The sequence below is a fragment of the Nyctibius grandis genome, chromosome 2 (genome assembly GCF_013368605.1).
Source record: "Nyctibius grandis isolate bNycGra1 chromosome 2, bNycGra1.pri, whole genome shotgun sequence".
NCBI classification, from domain to species: domain Eukaryota; kingdom Metazoa; phylum Chordata; class Aves; order Nyctibiiformes; family Nyctibiidae; genus Nyctibius; species Nyctibius grandis.
This window is the reverse complement of record NC_090659.1, coordinates 22859706-22880327: the sequence shown is the minus strand read 5'-3', so window position 1 is coordinate 22880327 and position 20622 is coordinate 22859706. Positions and strand designations below refer to the sequence as shown.

General features: G+C 41.7%; 2 protein-coding genes across 2 annotated transcripts in view; both read left to right on the top strand.

Annotated features, from left to right (window-relative positions):
- BRWD1 (bromodomain and WD repeat domain containing 1) overlaps nt 1–5767 on the top strand; it is a 57554-nt gene extending 51787 nt beyond the window's left edge. The window contains exon 41 of the mRNA XM_068421682.1: nt 3831–5767. Within this exon, the coding sequence (XP_068277783.1) occupies nt 3831–4984 (1154 nt within the window). The 3' untranslated portion in view covers nt 4985–5767. The remainder of the gene's footprint in view (nt 1–3830) is intronic.
- A 6638-nt stretch (nt 5768–12405) lies between these two features.
- On the top strand, nt 12406–19949 carry PSMG1 (proteasome assembly chaperone 1). The gene is made up of 7 exons (XM_068425545.1): nt 12406–12582; nt 12752–12861; nt 14266–14417; nt 14799–14861; nt 17379–17577; nt 18483–18619; nt 19761–19949. The coding sequence occupies exons 1-7, from the start codon at nt 12452–12454 to the stop codon at nt 19833–19835; spliced, it is 867 nt and encodes a 288-aa protein (XP_068281646.1). The 5' UTR covers nt 12406–12451; the 3' UTR covers nt 19836–19949.
- Nucleotides 19950–20622: the final 673 nt, after the last annotated feature.

The window sequence follows — 20622 nt, the reverse complement described above, 5'->3', positions numbered from 1 at the left end:
TGTGTCTCATCATGGCACTGCTCTAACTACATTATCGTACTGATGAGACATTGCATGAGAAGATCTCTGTAGACCAGTTAACAACAGCCAACTGAAGGGCAGAAATTCCAGATAGCTGCAGAAGCAAGATTCACCATTCCACTTGTTTCAAAAAGTTTAGTTCTTTGCTTTTTGTTTTTTTTTATAACTTTGTCTGTCACTCAAATGCTTGTGTGTGCTGGCTGGCATGTTGTGATTTGGAGATTTGGGCTTTTGTGGTTTTTTAAGCTTATCAGAATGGTGCTAAGATTTATTAAAACAGGTTCTGTACAGTTTTGGCATTTAGTTTTGTTTACATTGTGAGTTATTCCCCCTGTTGTTTTGTTGAAACATTAGCTTGTCCTGTATATGAACTGATTGCTGGCTTTGGACAGTGTTTGCTGTAAAACACAATATCTATTTTCCGTTTCAGTTTATCTAATCTTTAATCTAATTTGGGATATTGCTGAAGGTAGCCACATAATTATTTTTAAATTAGCAGATGCCTTTTTGAGCTCATTTTTCTCCTTAACAGTCAATAGATGCCACAACAGATAGGCTATTAGCACAGCCTAGTTTACTGTGGTTTGCCAAACTGATGCATGTATTGCTCTTTTCTAAAAAGGCTGATAGTTAACTGTAAATAGCAAGCTAAACTTGTTTGTACTTCTAGAAGTTATTGTTAGGTACTGCTAGAGTATATGCATGCTTTTATTTGAATACATACATATAGGCACATATGTATTTATATAATATCTATTTTCAAATAAATATATAATATATTTATAAAAAGATATATATATATAGCACACAATTAACCAGCTAAGCAATTTATGTGGAAACTTTGCGTTGGTTATTTTTTAAATATCTATTTTATATATACACATACTACATATAAAACACAGTATATTTAATATCTAAAACATAGTATATATAGTATTGTAATGTATAGATTATGTAATATAGATTATAGATATATAGCATGTTTTTGTATATTAAAAAAAAAAAATACTAAAGCAAACTTTTCACATAAATTGCACAGCTGGTCAATAGGTTTGGAAATACTTTGTGGACTGCAGTACACCCTGCAGGTCAGCTGACTGGAGGGATGGCTGGGTATTCCTACCCAGCCTGGACTTCCAAGTTTAGAGTTTGACGGCATGAACTCCAGGACAGCTTGCCACAATGGTAAACGTGATGGACAAGGCCTTCATATCTTGGTGCCTTTCTTTAAAATGTTCTCCCAGTTTTTGTGGGTAGTGGAGTTCAATCCTCCCTCTTATTGCCTGTGCAATCATTTGTACCTTTGCATCGTTGCAGGATGTTCATTGCGTAGTTTCATTAAGCTTTAATTAAAGCTTTAATTAAAAAATAAGATGAGCTTTATACAAACTTGTGCCCAATTTAAGATTTTGTATACAAAGTATAGATTTCATATTCTGGTAGCATTGCAGTCTTGCATTCCATCTTATGAATTAGCTGCTGAAACTTCGAAAATACATGTAATCTGTTTATTATGATAGATGCACGTTTTGAGAAAAAAAGCCTTTATAAACACCTAAGCACCTACCTCTGTGAAAAACTGGCTAAGATCATTGTGTGCGGTTTTATTTTTTTTAGCTACCTTTCTTGGAATAGTTCCAGGTGATGTGTTTAAGTTTAAAGCATGTATTTCTTCAGATGGCCCAAAGGGATTAAGTTAGCACTCAGCGTTAAGGCTGGGCAGTCTTTTCCACTTTTCCAGACTGCCCTTCTAGAATGCGAGTGCAGCTCAAAGCAGATGTAGGGGAATCTTAATCCTAGGGTTGGGTTATACATTTCCACATTTACTAACTGGTCAAAATGTCTCTTTGTACAAGTAACTTGTGCGTTCTTGTTTGCTACCACTAGAATGTTATGATATATCATTACATTTACTTACAGTATTTTCCTGTTTCAAGTGTAATCTACCGTGTTAAAGCTCTTTGCTCCTGCCTGTTAGGTTTACCTCATAACAACTATGAGCAGCAGCCATATGTTGTGTAAGTGTCTGCTTGATAGTATTGGAGGACAGCATATAATTTAAACTTTAGCACTTCGTTTTCTTAATCTGTGAATTAGTTCACCTTTTATACAGCACTATGCAGTATTCAGCAGAAATGTGTTATGTTTCGGCCGTAAAATCACACAGTACAACTAGTAACAGTAGTAGTATTCATCTATAATTTCTGGAAACTGTTAGAAAAGACAGTAAATTAATTATCCTTTGGAAACGTCAAAATAGGAATATACTTGAGTAGTACATAAAAAGGATTTACATTGAAATAATGACCAGATTTTGTATCTGAAGAGATTTTTAATATTGGTACTCCAGCTGGACATTTGAATTTGTGTCTCCATAACTTTTTTTTTTTTTAACTTTCTATAATACATCTTCATTGCATTTATTCTTGTCAGAATTTAGGGGAAAGGTTGCTGTATCCTTACCTCACAGGTGAGGAATTGGGGAACAAGAGAGTACAAATGACTTACAGCGTTAACATTTCTGGTTAAGCTGGCCAGAAGGAGGAAGGAACTGAACCTTCCTCGGTTTTAAGTCTCCGGCTAGTGTTCCGGTGTCTGGATGGCTGTCATTCTCTGAAGGCGTTTGGCCATTAGCAGTTCAGACAGTTGAAACAAAGTTAGCAAGACAAGCTTGTTTCATCCCTCTGTAAAGGAAGAGGAGAGAGTGTGCCCTCTATAAACTCCTCTTGTTTCCCTAAACTTCTACTTGAAAAAATACTTAGTTGCCTAGCATTCTGCAAATATACAGCAGCTGCCATGATTTTTCGCTCTGTTTCCTGACTACAGGTACCGAATCATCAAAAGCAATGAGTTCAAGCTAGAACAAAATTGACTGTTACCAGGAGATAATAATCTAATATAATGTAGAGGCTTTAATAGAGCACATATTTATCCATTTCACTCATAAAATCAGTAACAACTACAAAGAAATGCAAGATGGACAACAATCTTGGGAATACTAACTTTGCAAAACACATTTCTGCTGAAATAGCAAAATTTTGTTGTTTTTTTTTTTTATCAAGTCTATGCAAATACATTTACTTCAAGAATATCTGCTTTTAATTTTTACTGATAACCCATCAGTAATTCTGTTTTATTTAGAAGGTAAAAGTTTAAACCATTGATCTTTGTAGCATTGTTCACATTATTTACAGATGGAATATTTGTTTTAAAACCCAAGATAGGAAGCAAGTGCTATATTAAAAATAAAAATACTGAATGGAAGATTTCACTGTTAGAAGCAATCTTACTGTTTGTCGCTAAGGAACTGAATGGTTTAAATGTTCCCTATGTACGTGAAACAATTCTAAAATTGTGAAATCCATCCGGAGCTTGTGTCTACGTAAAATATTATAATCTCTGTTTTAGAATAAAAAGGTCTAAAATGTGTAATAAACCATTTTGAGAGTTCATTCTAGTAAGACAATTATAGCTTCTAATGATAGAAGTATTAGTAATATGAAAGCATTTGTTTGCTATGTTAGGTAATTTGTAATTTCTAAGCTAGTTACTAGAGTGATGCTAAAGAATGTTACTTTCAAACCCTTTCATTATCTCAAAGCAAGAGACTAATCCTGAGAGTTAAAAGTGTGCCTGGGACTGACTTGACTGTGTTTTTAGTAAAGGCTTAAGGTAAATTGCACATAACAGTTGAAAAAAAAAAATGCTTTTGTGCATTTTATTAAAGGTGGTAGTGTTTGTGCTTAACAAACTAATTATTTCAGGAATGTAAGTTATTAAAAAATAACTTTTAAATCTTTATTTTGTAGAATCAACATCTGAGGAGACTGGAGAAAGTGCAAAAGTGCTCAGGAGAAGGACATGTTTCATTAACTACAGGAAACACATAAAACTGTCTAATGTGACTGAGAAGAAAAATCCACGCAGATGTGCCACTTTGGCAGCTAATAAGATTAGGATAATGAGCGATACAAAAGACGAATTATCAAGCTCAGAAAGTGATCACACAGTAAAAAAGAACAGAAGGCAGCTTCACGGAGATGTGTCTGCAGCATCCAGGAAGAAACCGATCGGCAACTCGGAGACAGATGCTTGCTTGAAGTCTGAAAACGAGAAAAAACAGCTTTCTGGCAGAAAAAAACTTTCCCGCTCTGTATCATCTGCTCCTAAAAGAAGATACATTAGTGAGTCTGAGAACGAACAAACACAATCGGAGGCAGAGATAAAAGTGACTCAAAAGCAGAATGATGATAACCACAAGCAGGCACAGAAAAGAGTCTGTGCTGTAGCTCTTAAAAGACTCAAATATGACTCTTCAGAGGAGAATTCCACAAACCACAAGAGGGAAAATGGGAGAAACTGGGGAAGTTCCAGTCAGTCAGCTTCAGCCCACAACCATTCTAAGAGCAACTCTGAAGAGGGGGTAATTTCTGACGTAGCTAAACACGAAACTAAAAATATCAGAGAAGTATCAAATAAAAAATCTAGAGCTTCTTTCAAGAGATCAAAATTATCGGATCGCTTCAAAGAAACAGCAGAATCTGAAACAAGGGGCAAGAAAGATGAAAAAAGCTCAGTATCAGGGAATGTGGAAACACCTGGCACTGCAGGAAGTTCAAAAACCAGTTTCAATTTTTCTGATTCAGACTCTGGAACTGATAAGAGTGTCTATAGTGATGCCATGGAAACAAGAAAGAGGAAAAGGAAATTTGAAGTTAAATTCGTTGGAAATGAAATTACCCATTCCCTCTCACCTAAGCCTTCCACAGGACCCTCGCAAAGGAAATGTTGGAAGCTTAAGCAAGAAAACGACTCTGAAGATTTGGATTACACCAGATATAGAAGAGCTAATCGGCGTTCTAACATAAGGACTCGGAACAGTGGTAGACGGACTGTGAGATATGACGATTGTGACAACGACAATGATGACAGAAGTTTAGATGATATAGATTGCGAAACGTAACCTTAAAAGGAAAAGCCAGACCATTTTTTTTTTTTTTAATGGTAATAGCACTAGAACTCATGATGGATGCTGGCTCTTCTTTGTCCTACATTTCAGGGAATATATTTATATTTTTCTATGAAAAAGTTATGAATGTGATTCGATGATGACTTTCTCCTTTTCATATTTTGACTTGCACTTGCCTGCCCATGTAGCAGCATTTAGCACAGATGCCAAAATGTGCCTCATTATAGGGGCAATTTTTTGTCTTTACTGGTATTTTATTACATATAACAAGAGTCTAAAAAATGTTAAAACACTGTGCAACAGGTTAATAGCAGTATGTTGAGTATTATTGTTATGGGTGCTGCAATGGAATACTACCTAGGTCGTACAACGTTCAAGAACAGACTTCAAACATCTCTAAAGCTGTAAGAAATTATATACAATAGTAATGGGCTTACAAATAATACTGTACACGATAAATCTGGCAGATGCTAGCACTGCGTCAAAAACGTAATGAACGGTCACTAGGCAAATAACTTCACAACTTGTGTTAGTACAGATTTTAAATGTTCTGTACTTCCATTATTGATAACATGCAACTCAAACCAGTTACCAGTGAAAAAGCATTATTTGCCAATTAAAAAAGGCATATTGGTGCTGGTGAAGAGAGGTTTTATGCTGACAGGTAATACTGTCATCATTAATGTGACTTCTATACTGTAAACTTAAGAATATGAAATGCTGGTGAACTCCTGGGCCTAAGGGTTTCTGTGTTCTTTATAAAACAGATAAACAAAACACTTGTTCTGTTTTCTTTATGCGTGAAAAGCTTGAGGTGCGGGATTCTTACATTCCAGACCTTTGAGCGTGGCGAACAGGAGCGTGTGAACAGGGGCATGGCAGTTTGTGCCGGCAGGGTGAGCAGGGTGGGTGGGCAGGAAGGGGTGCGGTCTCCCTCCCATTGGGGCAAGAGGAGAGTCCAGGAATGGTTTCCACTCAGCGGGGTCCTAAGTCCTTTGTGGGTGCCAGAAAGGACATGGCAACGCAAACGGACCTGCCACGGAAGCAGGCAGAGGCCCAGGTGGCAGGATACAGGCAGTGCCAGAGCCTGGCCCTGGCACTTGAGGGTAACGGAGACCTCGCTTGTGTGAGGTGTGAACAGGTCGATGACCTGATCTCCTTGGTGGCCCAGCTCAAGGAGGAGGTGGAAAGGTTAAGGAGCACAAGAGCATCCCAGGAAGAGGTTGGCGGGTGGTGCTGTTCTCTGCCTGCCCTGGGGAAAACGGACGGGCCTAATGCTCCCCGGGAAGTGGGGGATCCTCTTCCCGCTCTGCAAGGAGCAGGAGGAGACCTAGGGGATGGGGGGAAATGGAGGCAGGTCCCTGCTCAGGGTGGTAGGTGAATCCCATCCCGATCTTCCTCCTCTCCCCCCGTCCCCCTGCAGAATAGGTATGAGGCGCTGGAACCTGAGCGTCTTCCTGTGCGTCAGGAAGACACGAATCTAGGTGAAGGACCTTCTAAGGGGCTATGTAAACAGAAGCAACCAACTAGGAGGGTTGCAACCAGCTCCAAAAAGGAGAAAAGTACTTGTTATAGGCGACTCCCTGCAGGCCAGACCCAACTCACAGGGAAGTCTGCTGTCTCCCTGGGGCTCGGGTAAGGGATGTTGCCAGGAAGCTTCCTGAACTGCTGAGGCCCTCTATTAGTATTCCAGGTGGGTAGGGATGAGATTGAAGGGAGGAGTCCCAGGGCAATCAAAAGGGACTTCAGGGCCCTGGGGCGTTTGGTGAAGGGGGTAGGTGCACAGGTTATATTCTCCTCAATTCCTTTGGTGTTAGGTGAAAAGAGGGAAAGGACTATGAAAATACAACAGATTAATACATGGCTAAGAGACTGGTGCTGTAGGTGGGATTTTGGGTTCTTTGACCATGGGGCAGCTTTCATGGCACTGGGCCTGCTTATGATGGATGGAGAACACCTGAGTCAGAAGGGGAAAAGGGTTATGGCCCAGAAGTTGGCAGGGCTGATCAAGAGGTCTTTAAACTAGGTTTGATGGGGGAGGGGGATAAGACCAGGGCAACCACAAATGAATCTAGGGGTGGCAGGCCTGTGTCGGGGGCAAGACCGGTAGCCCAGCTGAAGTGAGTTTACACCAATGCACGCAGTATGGGCAACAAACAGGAAGAGCTAGAAGCCATTGTACAGCAGGAAGGTTATGATGTGGTTGCCATCACAGAAATGTGGTGGGATGACTCTCATGACTGGAGTGCTGCTATGGATGGCCATAAGCTCTTTAAAAGGGACAGGCAAAGCAGGAGAGGCGGTGGGGTAGCGTTGTATGTTAGGGAGTGCTTGGACTGTGTCGAAATTGAGGAAGATGATGATGATGACAAGGTTGAATGTCTATGGGTAAAGATCAGGAGGAAGGTCGACAAGGTAGACGTTATGGTGGGAGTTTGTTATAAACGACCCAACCAGGATGAGCAGGCGGACGAGGCGTTTTACAAGCGGCTGTCAGAAGCCGCCCGGTCGCCGGCCCTTGTACTCGTGGGCGACTTCAACTTGCCGGATGTCTGCTGGAAATACAACATGGCAGAGAGGAAGCAATCTAGGAGGTTCCTTGAATGTGTGGAGGACAACTTCCTCATGCAAGTGGTAAATGAGCGCACTAGAGAGGGGCCCTGCTTGACCTGTTGTTTGTGAACAGAGAAGGACTAGTGGGAGATGTGAGGGTTGGTGGCCGTCTTGGGAATAGTGACCATGAAATGTTAGAGTTTTCAATAGTGGGGGAAGTAAGGAGGGGCAAGAGCAGAACTTCCACCTTAGATTTCCGGTGGGCTGACTTTAGCCTGTTTAAGAGGCTGGTGGACAGAATCCCTTGGTTAAACAGAGAACTTAGGCTAGAACTTAAGGAAAAAAAAGAGAACCTATTTGCTCTGGAAGAAGGGTCAGGTAACTTGGGAGGTCTATAGGGATGTTGCCAGGTCAGGTAGAGAGAAGATTAGAAGGGCCAAAGCTCAGTTAGAGCTTGATTTGGCTGCTACAGTCAAAGACAACAAAAAAAGTTTCTACAAATACATTAACAGCAAAAGGAGGGTCCAGGAGAGCCTCCACCACTTGCTGAATGAGGAGGGTAGTGTAGTGTCAGGGGATGAGGAAAAGGCAGAGCTGCTCAATGCCTTCTTTGCCTCAGTCTTTAATGTCAGAACTGGTTGTCCCCAGGAGACTCAGCCTCCAGAGCCTGAAGTTAGGGATGGGGGGCTGTGTGAAGCCCCCGTAATCCAGGAGGAGACGGTTAGTGACCTGCTGTGGCCAATTGGACACCCACAGGGCTATGGGCCCCAATGGGATTCACCCCTGAGTAATGAAGGAACTGGCAAATGAACTTGCCACACCACTCCCTTTTATCTACCGTCAGTCCTGGTTAACTGGAGAAGTTCCAGCTGACTGGAAATTGGCAAATGTAACGCCCATCTACAAGAAGGGCCAGAAGGATGATCCAGGGAACTATAGGCCTGTCAGCCTGACCTCGGTGCCAGGCAAGGTGATGGAACAGATCATCCTGAGTGCCATTACACGGCACGTGCAGGACAATCGGGGCATCGGAGCCAGCCAACATGGATTCATGAAAGGCAGGTCCTGCTTGACCAACCTGATCTCCTTCTATGACAAAGTGACCCGCTTAGTAGATGAGGGCAGGGCTGTGGATGTAGTCTATCTAGACTTCATTCGACACTGTCTCCCACAGCATCCTCCTAGACAAACTGGCTGCCTGGGGCTTGGATGTGTGGACTCTTCGATGGGTTAAAAACTGGCTGGATGGCCGAGCAGAAAGAGTGGTGGTGAATGGGGCAAAGTCCAATTGGCAGCCGGTCACTAGCGGTGTTCCCCAGGGCTCAGGTCTGGGGCCGGTGCTGTTCAATACCTTTATAGATGATCTAGACGTAGGGATTGAGTGCACCCTCAGTAAATTTGCAGATGACACCAAGCTGCGTGGGAGTGTCGATCTGCTGGAGGGTAGGAAGGCCCTACAGAGGGATCTGGACAGGTTGGATAGATGGGCTGAGACCAACGGCATGAGGTTCAACAAGAAAAGTGCCGGGTCTTACACTTTGGCCACAACAACCCCATGCAGCTTTACAGGCTGGGGGAAGAGTGGTTAGAGAGCGGCCCGGCGGAAAGAGACCTGGGGGTGCTGATCAACAGCCAGCTAAACATGAGCCAGCAGTGTGCCCAGGTGGCCAAGAAAGCCAATGGCATCCTGGCCTCTATTAGGAATAGTGTAGCCAGCCGGTCTGGGGAAGTGATCGTCCCTCTGTACTTGGCACTGGTGAGGCCGCACCTTGAATACTGTGTTCAGTTCTGGGCCCTGCACTTCAAGAAAGATGTTGAGGTGTTGGAGCGAGTCCAGAGGAGGGCGACCAAGCTGGTGAAGGGTCTGGAGGGTCTGACCTATGAGGAATGGCTGAGGGAGCTGGGGTTGTTTAGCCTGGAGAAGAGGAGGCTCCGAGGTGACCTTATTGCAGTCTGCAACTACCTGAAGGGAGGTTGTAGTAGAGTGGGAGTTGGCCTCTTCTCCCAGGCAACTAGCGATAGGACAAGAGGATATAGCCTCAAGCAGCACCAGGGGAGGTTCAGGTTGGACATTAGGAAGAATTTCTTCTCAGAAAGGGTCATTAGACATTGGAATTGGCTGCCCAGGGAGGTGGTGGAGTCACCATCTCTGGATGTGTTTAAGAAAAGACTGGACGTGGCACTTAGTGCCATGGTCTAGTTGACATGGTGGTGTAAGGGCAATGGTTGGACTCGATGATCCCAGAGGTCTCTTCCAACCTGATTGACTCTGTGATCCTGTGATTCTGTGTGCTACATTTTTGTTGTTCTTCCACATTTAAACTTTTAAGTGCTTTAATGTTAGACTTCACATTGATTAAACCTTATCAGTTTCTGATTACTGCAGTACATCTTCTATTTTCAAAATGTTTGAGGTGGCTGTTGTTGACAGAGAAATAAATCTTGCATAGAAGATAAGAGAAAATATCTCCAGGAAAAATGTGTAAGTTCTTGGTTGGCCACATATCAACTACAAGAACGCATCGCACCTCTAAACTCTTTTCTTGCTAAACCTTGCTAAACCTTTTCTTGCTAAACCTTTCTTGCTAACTCTAAACCTTGCTTTTCCCTGGAGCTGTGCCGGCGGAAGCCCCATCATGACTGCCTTCAGTCCAACACCAGGTGCTTGGTGATCTCCTCTCCTCTCCCACTCTCCACGATATGTTTCCCCCCTCTGCTCTGCTGGTTCCCTTTCTCACGCTCAGTAAGACTTAGTGATTCCTGATCTCATCATTCATTTGGACATATGTTATAATATTAGATTTATCCTTACCCAGCTCATTTTAACTGACATAGCAAGTTTGTGAATTAGTTTTCCAGTAGATTGGACTGGTGGTAGCATCTGTAAGAGTTTCAGGGGGGGAGGAAGTTAGCACAGCTGCATAATTGCAGTCACTGATGCCAGAACTGCTTGTAGAAGTGGCAGTGAAGTAATAGAAAAGGGAGTCCCACACGCTGCCTACCAGCAGGCAGTGAGAACCACTTCTCCAACGACGTCGCTGACATTACGTGCCAAAAGGTGTATTTACCATCACGTGATTTTGGTATCTAGAACGTTCTCTCAGTATAGAGAAATACTTTCCCCTCCCCCCCTTAAAACTTCTATATGAAGTCCAAAACCAACCTAGTTTATATCATTCTTGCCCCAGGAACTTTCTTTATTTAGAGAATAGTCCTTAATATGCCATGGTCGAATTTTGTAAATTCCAAGATACATGTTTAGCTGAATTCTTTAAGTCAGTTTCTAAACTATAAATACAGTCATGTTTAGTAATGAAACTTGGAGGTGGCTTTGTGTATCTTACCTTTTAGGGGCAACTTTGTTAAAAGAGAGTAAGTCAACTGGTATTTTTTTATTATCCATAAATTGAATGCATTGTTCAGCAGCTGCTTATGATCAATGTTCTATGGAGTGTAACCTCCAGTATAGGAATAAATACTGGTGTAATAGCTCTTAAGTGAACATCAGAGTTTTTCTTAAGTTTAAAGAGCTAACATTGGGCTGGTAGGTTTGTATTTCTAATTCAGGCTTAGAATTAAAAAGATGGTTTTCTTTCTCGCCCTTTTGCAGAAGCTGTACTCTCTGTCATACTGCACTCGTGCACCACACGTTCATGGAGATCCCTGAAAGCTGGGAGAAGGTTCTGGCCTCTCTATTCATATATCCGAGAGGGAATGACTGGCCTAGGGACCCTTACACTTTATAAGGAAAGCAAATGCTGTTTTGTATTTCCTAATTTTGTACATACAGACAGGTTCCAAAGAGCCAGGAGGAGGGGAAATGATTAAACTGGAATGGGACTTTTGCTCTTCCACCCTCTAGGAGTTTGAATTTTTTTTTCCATTTATTTTAAATAAGCATCCTTACTCTTATCAGAACTGGCTCTTTTTGAGCCTTGGAGAAAGCAGTTCTTTCATCTTCCTGGTAACTTTAATCAGTCAGCATTCTTCATTTGGTCTAGCTGTACTCAGGGAAGTAAACTGATTTCATAGACCTGTAAAAGTAGTATCTTTATTTAAAGCTGCTTGAAGTGATGCATCTGTAAGCTGGGTTGTTGTGTTTGGGTCTTTTTTGGGGGGAGGGGGATGTTTTTGTTTGTTTTAAAGCAGGCCCTGAATCTGGAATAGCGAACAGGCTAACAGGCAGCATGAATAGAGGAAAATACTAAAAGTGTAGGACAGAAGAAGCTTGGGAGAATCAAATTCTTTAGTATTAAGGACTTCTATGGTGTACATGTAGAAGTGGACCAAAGTAAAGCTATACATAAAACTGTAACATCAGTGTACTCTGGTATGTTTAACCGTGCTGTGCTGGGGTCCCTGCCCACATATGCCGTACAGGCCAGGGGGCACCTGTGCCCCGCAGCCCTCTACCCCGGGCCGCGGCCCTTCTCCTCTGGGCCGCTCCGTTTTAAATAAGGCAGAACACGGTGCCGCCTCGGCTCCTTCCCTGCTACACCAGCGGCGGGCAGGGAGAGGCCGGCGGGCTACGCTCTCCCTGCTGGGGGTCCCCCGGCTTCGCCCCGCCCTCGTTCCCCCGCCGCTGCCCCGTGAGGCCCAGCTCCTGCCGCCGGTACCGCTGCCTGCGCCGCAGGGACGAGGCCTGTTCTGAGAGCGGGAGAAGCCGTGCGGCGGGAGGGGGCTGCAGCAGGGAGCGGGGGCCCAGCGGGCCGCCCCGCCGCCGGGGCCGGGCATTCTCCGGGGGCGCGGCCGCGGCAGCAGCCAGGGGGGAAGTCTCCGGCGGCCCTCTCTATGGTCTGCGGGGCCAGAGCATCACCGGGCGGAGCGGGACTCGGTGGTGCTGGCGGACCAGAGCGTCTCGGCGCGCAGGCGCGCTGCCCGGCGGGGGTGAGTGGCGGCGCGGCGGCCATGGCGACCTTCTTCGGGGAAGTGGTGGTGGCGCCGTCCCGCGCCGGCGTGGACGATGAGGAGTCGGCGGAGGAGGCCCGCGAGGAGACCCCCGAGGACCGGGAGATCCGCAGGGAGCTGGAGAAGAAAAGGTAGCGGCCCCACGGGGCACCCCGGCCGCTCTCCTCGCTGGTGTAGTTGCCCCCGGGACGGACGCTCAGGGGCGGCCTGAGCCGGGGCTAGGTCCTGGGCCCGGGCCTGGGCCGGGTGGGGCAGGGCAGGGGGAGCGCTGCGCCACTTCCCTCCCACCTCTTTCGCCAGGGAGATCGACGTCCTCTGGACCTTGAAGTCGGGCGCGCCTGCGGGAAGCTGTGCCGAGGAGCCGTTTGTGTGCTCTAAATTTATAGTAGCGATAGGACATAACGCTGCAGGTGGGTGGTGCAAACTGTAAAAACAAACCCTTTGAGACTCCAAAATGCCGTTGTTCTTTTGCTGTTGGCTAGATTTGAGAAAACAGGAGGTTGGAAGAAAATGTAAGTGTGCCAGGGTGCTCCCTTTGCCGTACTGCTTTAACGTCGGTCTCTGCTGTAAGAACGGGCCTTAAGAGTGTCCAGCCCTTCATTTAGGGAGCAGAGCTTTAACCCTCCGGCAGCTGAGCTGTCCAGAGAAAGCCAAAGTTACTCTGTACATGTAAAAAACAGTTTTTGTTACAGGTGCTTTTTCCTCCTGTCAGATCGTGGTGAAATGGTGTATCTTCAGTTGAAGGGCGGAAGCAAAGTATGTTTTGGGTTTGGATTTTAGCTGGGACAACCTCCCCTTTTCCTTTATCTGACTTTGGTAGATTCTTCTGGATTGTTTGTTAATTAGCAAAAGTTTCCTTCTAACAGTAGCAAGTTGCTCCGTGCAGTCTAGTGTTTTGAAATGGGGATCTGTCAAAGATGTAAAATTGTGGGTCAAGGAGCTGTAATTTCTTTAATTTCTTATGAACAGTGATTTTTATTTACTACTTTCTTTCTTGATTAGTCAGTCCTTTTCCACATTTTAATTCCCCACTTGTTCAAAATGCCCTCTTTTGAGGTGGTTATTTACTCGTTAGGCCTAAAGTCTTGAAACACTCTCTACCCTTCACACACACTTACCAAGGCCTTGAGTTTTTTAATAGCTCTTTCCCTGTGGATATAAAGAAGTTTTAAGTCTTCTGTACATTTAGGTCACATCTAGATGACATCTAGATGATATCAAATTAAGCTTTGCTAACTCGTTTTTTCTTTGTTCAGCTTTTTCCTTGAAAAATAGTTACAGATATTTAGATCTGTTTTCAGTTTAACAGGAACTTTTGACAGGAATTTGATTTATCAGCATTTGATTTAGGATCTCTTTTTGCCACTAAGTTATGCATACTTTTGTCTCTGCTTCCTAGAGCCAGTGTAATAGTTCTGCCTTGTTGGTTCAGTGGTTTTGTTTTTTTTTTCTTTAGAAATCTGTTATGTCTCGTATGTCAAGAAGTACTAGAGACTTAATATGTACATCCTTAGTGTATATTAAAGGAATCAAAGTTGCCCACAGTAATATAATTCCTAATAGTACTTGTTTTTGATGTTAGGGATCTCTATGTGTAGAACTGCTTTATATCTTTTTACGTCTTGATACAGTAAGGTTACTGACATTCTTGATCTTTGTCGAATTGTCAATAAATGTGTATCGATAAAAATAAGTTACTACATTTTTTTTTTAACTTGAGATTGCAAAGAAATAATCTAATTCAGTTTGGGTATTTATTTGTAGAAGAGAGATTTTATTATTTATAAATTAACAGTATTTATTGGGTTTTGCAGCTTTCCTGTCTTCTTTTATTCTGGATTCTGTATGTTGGGAAGTAGTTGGAGTTGTGAAGCTGTGGAATGAGTGGTGTCGAACATCCAACACAACAAATGTCCTCCCAACAGATTCTTTTTGTTTGTTCTACCGATTAATATCGGATCCGACAGTAAGTGAGTTATGCATGAATTCCTCTATATTTTAGCTCGTGAAAAAGAGAGTAACCTTCATCCACCCTCTACCCTGATGAGGGCAAACAAAGCATTAAGGCTGCAGTATTCTGTATTAATTTCATCAAAAATCCGAAGGGTCATTGTGCTCACTAAAACTATTTCAAGTTGTGGCATGTGAAGTTCAGTACAAAGAGGACGTATGACAGCCTGAATGCCTCACATCAGTTGTGACTGAAAAATTCTTGTTGGAATACAGTTGAATAAGCCCAAGAAAACTGAACAAGTTGTTGGCTGCAGTCACATCATCTTTACATGTGATTATGAGCTGCTGTCGTGCTCTTTAAACCATTTGCTTACGCAACTTTTTTTTTTTTAAGGTTTTGTTGTGCCAGTGTAGTTGCTATGTTGCTGAGGATCAACAGTTCCAGTGGCTTGAAAAGGTAAAACTGGCAAGACAACAAATTGAGCAATGAAATCTTAGGGGTGGGGATCTTCAACTTAGTGTAAGTGCCTCTTCCTCTCTGATATTCTAAACGTGACAGCATTGTAAATTTGTAAATAACTGTTTTCCCTGTGGCTTTCTTAAGTATTCAACAGATGAACAAATTCACTGTCTGCAGATTCTGTGAAATTACTTTCTAGATGCTGACAGTTGTATCTGCTGTAACTTACCAACTTTGTGCAATTCCTTCTTTTGGACAGTTTCAATTTTGTTGCCCTTGACTACTTTCTGAATGTTTTTCCTCTTTGGTTTGGCTTAAATTTTCTCTGACTTATTTCAGCTGTGTTTCAGCTCTGGGAGAATCCATCCTTAAAAAATAATAACATAACTGCATTTGTATGGCTGCCAAAGGATCATCAGACAAACCTGTTATGAAACTCATGATGGGTGGTATCTTTACTAATGGGTGTGTTCTGTTCCTTTCACAGGAGTAACTCTAAAGGAAGGTGCCTCCAAAGCAGTATCTGTCCCATTTTTTCATAGACTTAGTATGCTAAATACATTACCCCCTCATCATTCAGGTAGACGAACGCTGCTGGGTCATTCAGGTCCCTCCAAGTATCATCATGTTGATCTTAATAAGATAAAGACGGGGGGGTTGGGGAGGAATGTTCTGACTGTTGATTTTCTTTATGAATTTGGGTCACTGCTTAGCCTCAAGGAAGAATGGCTTATTTTCTCTTGCTGTCTGTCTGCTACCCTACTTTCCTTTAAATCTCTGCTCATCTGATGAACAAGCAGAGATTCTAAAGCTATTATGTTTTGCTGAAGTTGTGTAAGGCTGTGGCTAGAGATAAAAAGAGTGAGGTAAAAAGCGGCGTGTCCGCTGAGAGCAGGTCCTCAGCCTGAGTGGAGTGATACCTGCTCAGTCCAGCCTGCCAGCTGGCCCAGCCAGCACGCATGAGGGGGATTACTTGGTTGTGAGGGAGAACCATACGAGCATCTTGGTGTGAGGGAGGGATCCAGAGAGGTTATGGGAAGGCAAAGAGGATGGAAAAACTGGGGTAACTTCACTGAATGATACAGGGATTTCAGACCCAAGTTTGTGGAAAACTAGCCTTTTGTGGTTCCTTGGCTTGTTGAAGAGTTTAATTTACTGTAGTGGGTAGTAGTTCACTTTGAAGTTTAGAAACCCTAAGACCTAAACCACTTCAGTTTTGCTGTTTTCCACGCATTCTTGCACTTCATTTAAACTGGGATTACAAAAGAAAGATGATTGTGGTTTTGCCATCTTCTCCATTTGTCTTTTTCCAGCTGTTTGCACATGTGTTATTTCAAATGTGGGTGTTTATGAACAGTAGGAGTGTAGAGTTTTACCAAGTCAGTGTTCTTGAGTATTTTTAGATTTTGTTGTTGGTATTTTTAAGTGTACACCAGAAATGTCGTGCTTGTAATCTTCTGCTTTTAGTGTGAGTTACAGACCTGTTCTGTATGCTTCATAAATTGATTCACTGAGCATCTTCGCATTCTCCATGAGTCAGATTTTTACTTCTGTAGGTGTTTTCTCAGTAAGCGATCACTGACAAAATGCTAACATACAGACTAAAGTTTTGCAGTAATGCTTACCAGCCAGTGTTTCCAACGAAGAAAATATACTGTAAGTTGAAAATACGTGTGCCTGTGAAAAGTTATGTCAGTTTTATATTACAGCGGTAACACACTGATGTGAGGGAACAGTCAGCTTTTCTTCTGTGATTGGTACCATATACAGAAACAGGCGAGTTTCTGTAATGTTTCCCAAATTCCCTGTTTCCTTATTGATCACAAAGCTGAAGAGGACAGCGTAAAGGGAAGGTGCAGGTTTATCATGCTTCTCCTCATTTTGACATGTTCTCTAAAAACGTTGGAACGCTGTGCAGCATGTTGGTATTTTGTGGCAGCATGCAATGGATCCAAAAGTATGTTTTGTACAGTGTTTTTGAAACTCTCTTCTTTGAATTTGAGAAAGACACTTGAAAAATTAAGGTTCACTTTCTCAATTCTCAATTCAACTTGAATATAATTAAATAAAATCTGAGTATTTAAAATGAAGATTCTTTGAACATCTGGGGAGCATGATTTCAATTTCGAATGTCTTGAATCTTAGCAAGCTACCTTCCTGTCATAAGCAGCCTGGTTTTATTTGGGGTCCTTTTTCTTTCTACAATCACCATTAATAAAAATGGTAAGTCTTAATATATTTGCAGGTGAATAGAAAGTGCTGAAAACTTAAACCCTCTCAAGAAAATCAGTAGGCTTGGTAAATATGTTGGCTGTTCTTTTGTTTTTTTATCTCCATCCCAAGAGCAACGCACGTGAAATTTCTACCTGAAGGTTGTGATTCGAATTTTAGTCCTGCAAACCTGAATTAAACTGCCGTTTGCCATCTGCACTGAAACTGAAATGAGTCTTCATGTTTTTACGCTGTTACTGTGAGAAGATAAATTTTGTTTATGTATTAACATTTTTATTTCAGGTTTTTGGCTGTATGCGAAAGGAGGGCTTGCAAGTGACCATTCTTTCAACGTGTCCTGTAGCTGATTATAAAACTCAGGAATCCACTTTAACGCTTCCGTCTCCATTTCTGAAAGCCTTAAAGACAAAAGAATTCAAAGAACAGGTCTGCTGCCCACTGCTGGAACAACCTAACATTGTGCGAGATCTTCCTGCTGCTGGTATTTTGCAATTCCAATTATTTACAGTGCTGCTGGTGTCATCACAAAATTCACTTTGAAGAGCATCCTATTGCAATTAGAATTTTTACCTAATTGTGTGAACTGGCTAACAAGTTAGCTTTATGAAAATTAATTCCTAACAGTTTGACATCTTAAGTGCTGCCTTGTAAAATAGGGACAAATTTCAAAACCACCCACAAATCCTTTTATGCCTTATGTGTGGGACATAAGTACTAGCAGATTCTTCAGCGTAGCCTCACAAAACATATTGTATACTGGGTTTTTGGGGCATTTTACATATGAACTAACTTATGTTTTATTGAGAGTTATTTTCATCTGAGCATCCAACCTGAGACTCATAAAGTCCTTTCTGCGTATTACAAGTAAAGTAGGTTTCACAGTGCTACTGATAGACCTCAGTGAAAGATAGGTTCAGTTTCATTATGTAATGTAATAAAAACCCGAGGTTTTTTGTTATAGAGTGCCAAATTAGTAGTAGCATCATGAGGGAAAACTTGACTGGTAGGAGCTAATGGATGATTTTTCTAGAAAAAGTTTATCTTGTTAGCACTTTGAGTTTTCATGTTTGATTGGTGTTTTTTTCTTTCTTTGTTTGTTTGTTTTACAGAAGCTCATTATTTTTGTTTACCAATAATATACAGTTTCCAGTTAAGGTGTTTGCTAGGAAGAAATACCAACTGCATTTTACTAATTTTTGCTGGTTTGTTTTCTTGTGTACCTGAGGAATGAGGGATAGCTGGTCTAGCAGTCAGGATCCTGAGTAGTTAATTTATAAAACTTTCATGCTTTAGAAGTTCTGGCCAGAACAAATGTGACTTTATACACAGAACTGAGATTCCTCCTCTGCCAAATGTAACACACATTTTCTTTTGACTTGTATTTAGTTTTGAGCTATTGTCAAGTATGGCAGATTCCTGCAGTGTTGTATCAGTGTTACACTGATGTCATCAAACTAGACACGGTTACAATTGAAGCGTTCAAGCCTCTGCTTTCTTCTAAAACCCTGAAGAGTTTAGTCAAGGTAAAATTTCATATTTAAAAATTAATGGGAGGTTTGGTCTATTTTGGTCTGTCTTTCATCTTTTGCATTCTGCTGTTGATGTGTCCCTATGAGGATTCTACCTTAAAAGGCTGATGTATGTAATGTACAGAAAGACAGAGACTTCAGTGACAGAGGACAATGATTTCTGGTGTAGTACGTGCTATAACGTCTGTTTATAAGTTGCTTAGGAATAGTGAATCTACAGCTTCCCTTAAAACTTCATTTTGACTTCTCAGGCTCTTGCAGTAGTACTAGTATATCAGGGAGTCATTTCTTGTGATTGTTTAAGCTGCAGTTTCCTTTGGAGTTGTCTCATGTTAAAACCTTTAAGTATGTTTGTTTATTTTTACATTCATATGAGAGGTGGCTCTGTTCTAGCTCTGTATCTCCCTGTTTTGTGCCGTATGTGAAAGCTTCTTAAGAAATTTATTTTGATCTATAACTTGTGTCTGGAATCAAAAGACTGAATTTCTAAAGGTGATTCTTAAGAGTTTTTCACTGATCAAGCATCTGTGAAATCATGGCGTTATAGCTACTAAAGTGAATCACAAAATCACAGAATCACAGAATGTTAGGGGTTGGAAGGGACCTCGAAAGATCATCTAGTCGTTTTGTTTCTTTCTGAAATGTTTTTAATTAAAGTATAGTTGGTTCAAAACACTCCTCAGTTTTGCAAATTGAACTTACATTTAAATGACAGAAGAGGTTTGTCTGTACTGAAGTATTTCTTTCAGCTTTAAATGTGGGAACTGCAACTTAGTTTTCATTACAGCTTGTACTGGTCTGCTAAATAAGTCTAACAGACTAGTATACAAATGTTTAAACTCTGAAGGAAAACAAGAGCAGATATGCAGGCTCTTCCTCTCATATACAGGCGAGCAGGAATGCAAATTAACAAATCCCATTCTGTGGCTGAACTGCAAATTCCTTTGGAGCCTTTAGCAGGTCTCTGGATACCTTCATTCGTAAAACCTGAGTTTTGCTTACAGGTAACATTTTAATCAAACTAATATTCAGAGTAATAAAAATTGGAATAGAGGACAGTGAGGCTTTTGTTTTCTTTTGTTTTGTTTTGTTACCAGCAATGCAGCTAATGCTGATCATCTCTTCCTTTTCCTAGGATGGATCTGAAAGCACAAAGATTTTGAAGAAGTTACTGACAACCAATGAAACTCACAGTAATATCTATATCTAAAGAGTGCACTTATGATGCAGACTGCACTTTTGTAAACTCCAGTTTCTTCTGTAGAGGACATTTTGGAATTGTAGCTTTTTCCTTAAAAGTGGAATAAATTCCAGTAGATTTTTACTTCTGCACTCATTTTTGTTACTTTCAAATACATCACTGCAAAGACATACGTTTCTTACGCGTGGCTTGGGAGACTTTCTTCTGGAGCGATTTGAGGAAAGATATCTTGAATATGAAAAGCAACTTCTTTTTCTTCTCCTGAAGGGGTTGTCTTATCTAAATGTATACATTTTATATGTGAAAGAGGAAATGCAGTGAAGGAATTCTGTCTATATCTAATGAGAACACCTATCTTGCTTTATTTTGAGACACAAAAGTTCTCCCAATATTCGATCCTCTTTAAAGATTTGTCTGTGATGGAGAAAATACACTCTGCATCTTTTTACATACATATGTATGAATGATACATATGTATATGTGCACACATACTTTTTTTATATATATCACATACTTTTTTTATATATATGTTGATACAAAATATAGTAAGTAAAGTATGGTCAATACCTTTAAAAGACTTACTAGTGGAAAATAAGCTTGCTTTACAGATTAGTAGGGGGCAGGAATGTGGAGCTGTTCTGAGCTGCATGGACAGGCTGTGACGTGAATTCACTGAGTAGGTTGTCACAGGCGTTAGGATGCTGCTGACTTCAGATCTGGCAGGAGGAGAGATGTGCCCACGTTCAGATGCTGCGCTTCCCATCTGCAGTGCCTTGCTGAGAGCTTGCCTTGGTTG

Bases quoted from the DNA above. Each gene is read 5' to 3' on its own strand.
- PSMG1 (XM_068425545.1), top strand. From the start codon at position 12,452: ATGGCGACCTTCTTCGGGGAAGTGGTGGTGGCGCCGTCCCGCGCCGGC. The intron at 12,862-14,265 runs GTGGGTGGTGCA...TGGGTTTTGCAG, and splicing joins GATAGGACATAACGCTGCAG to CTTTCCTGTCTTCTTTTATT. The intron at 18,620-19,760 runs GTAAAATTTCAT...TCCTTTTCCTAG, and splicing joins CCCTGAAGAGTTTAGTCAAG to GATGGATCTGAAAGCACAAA.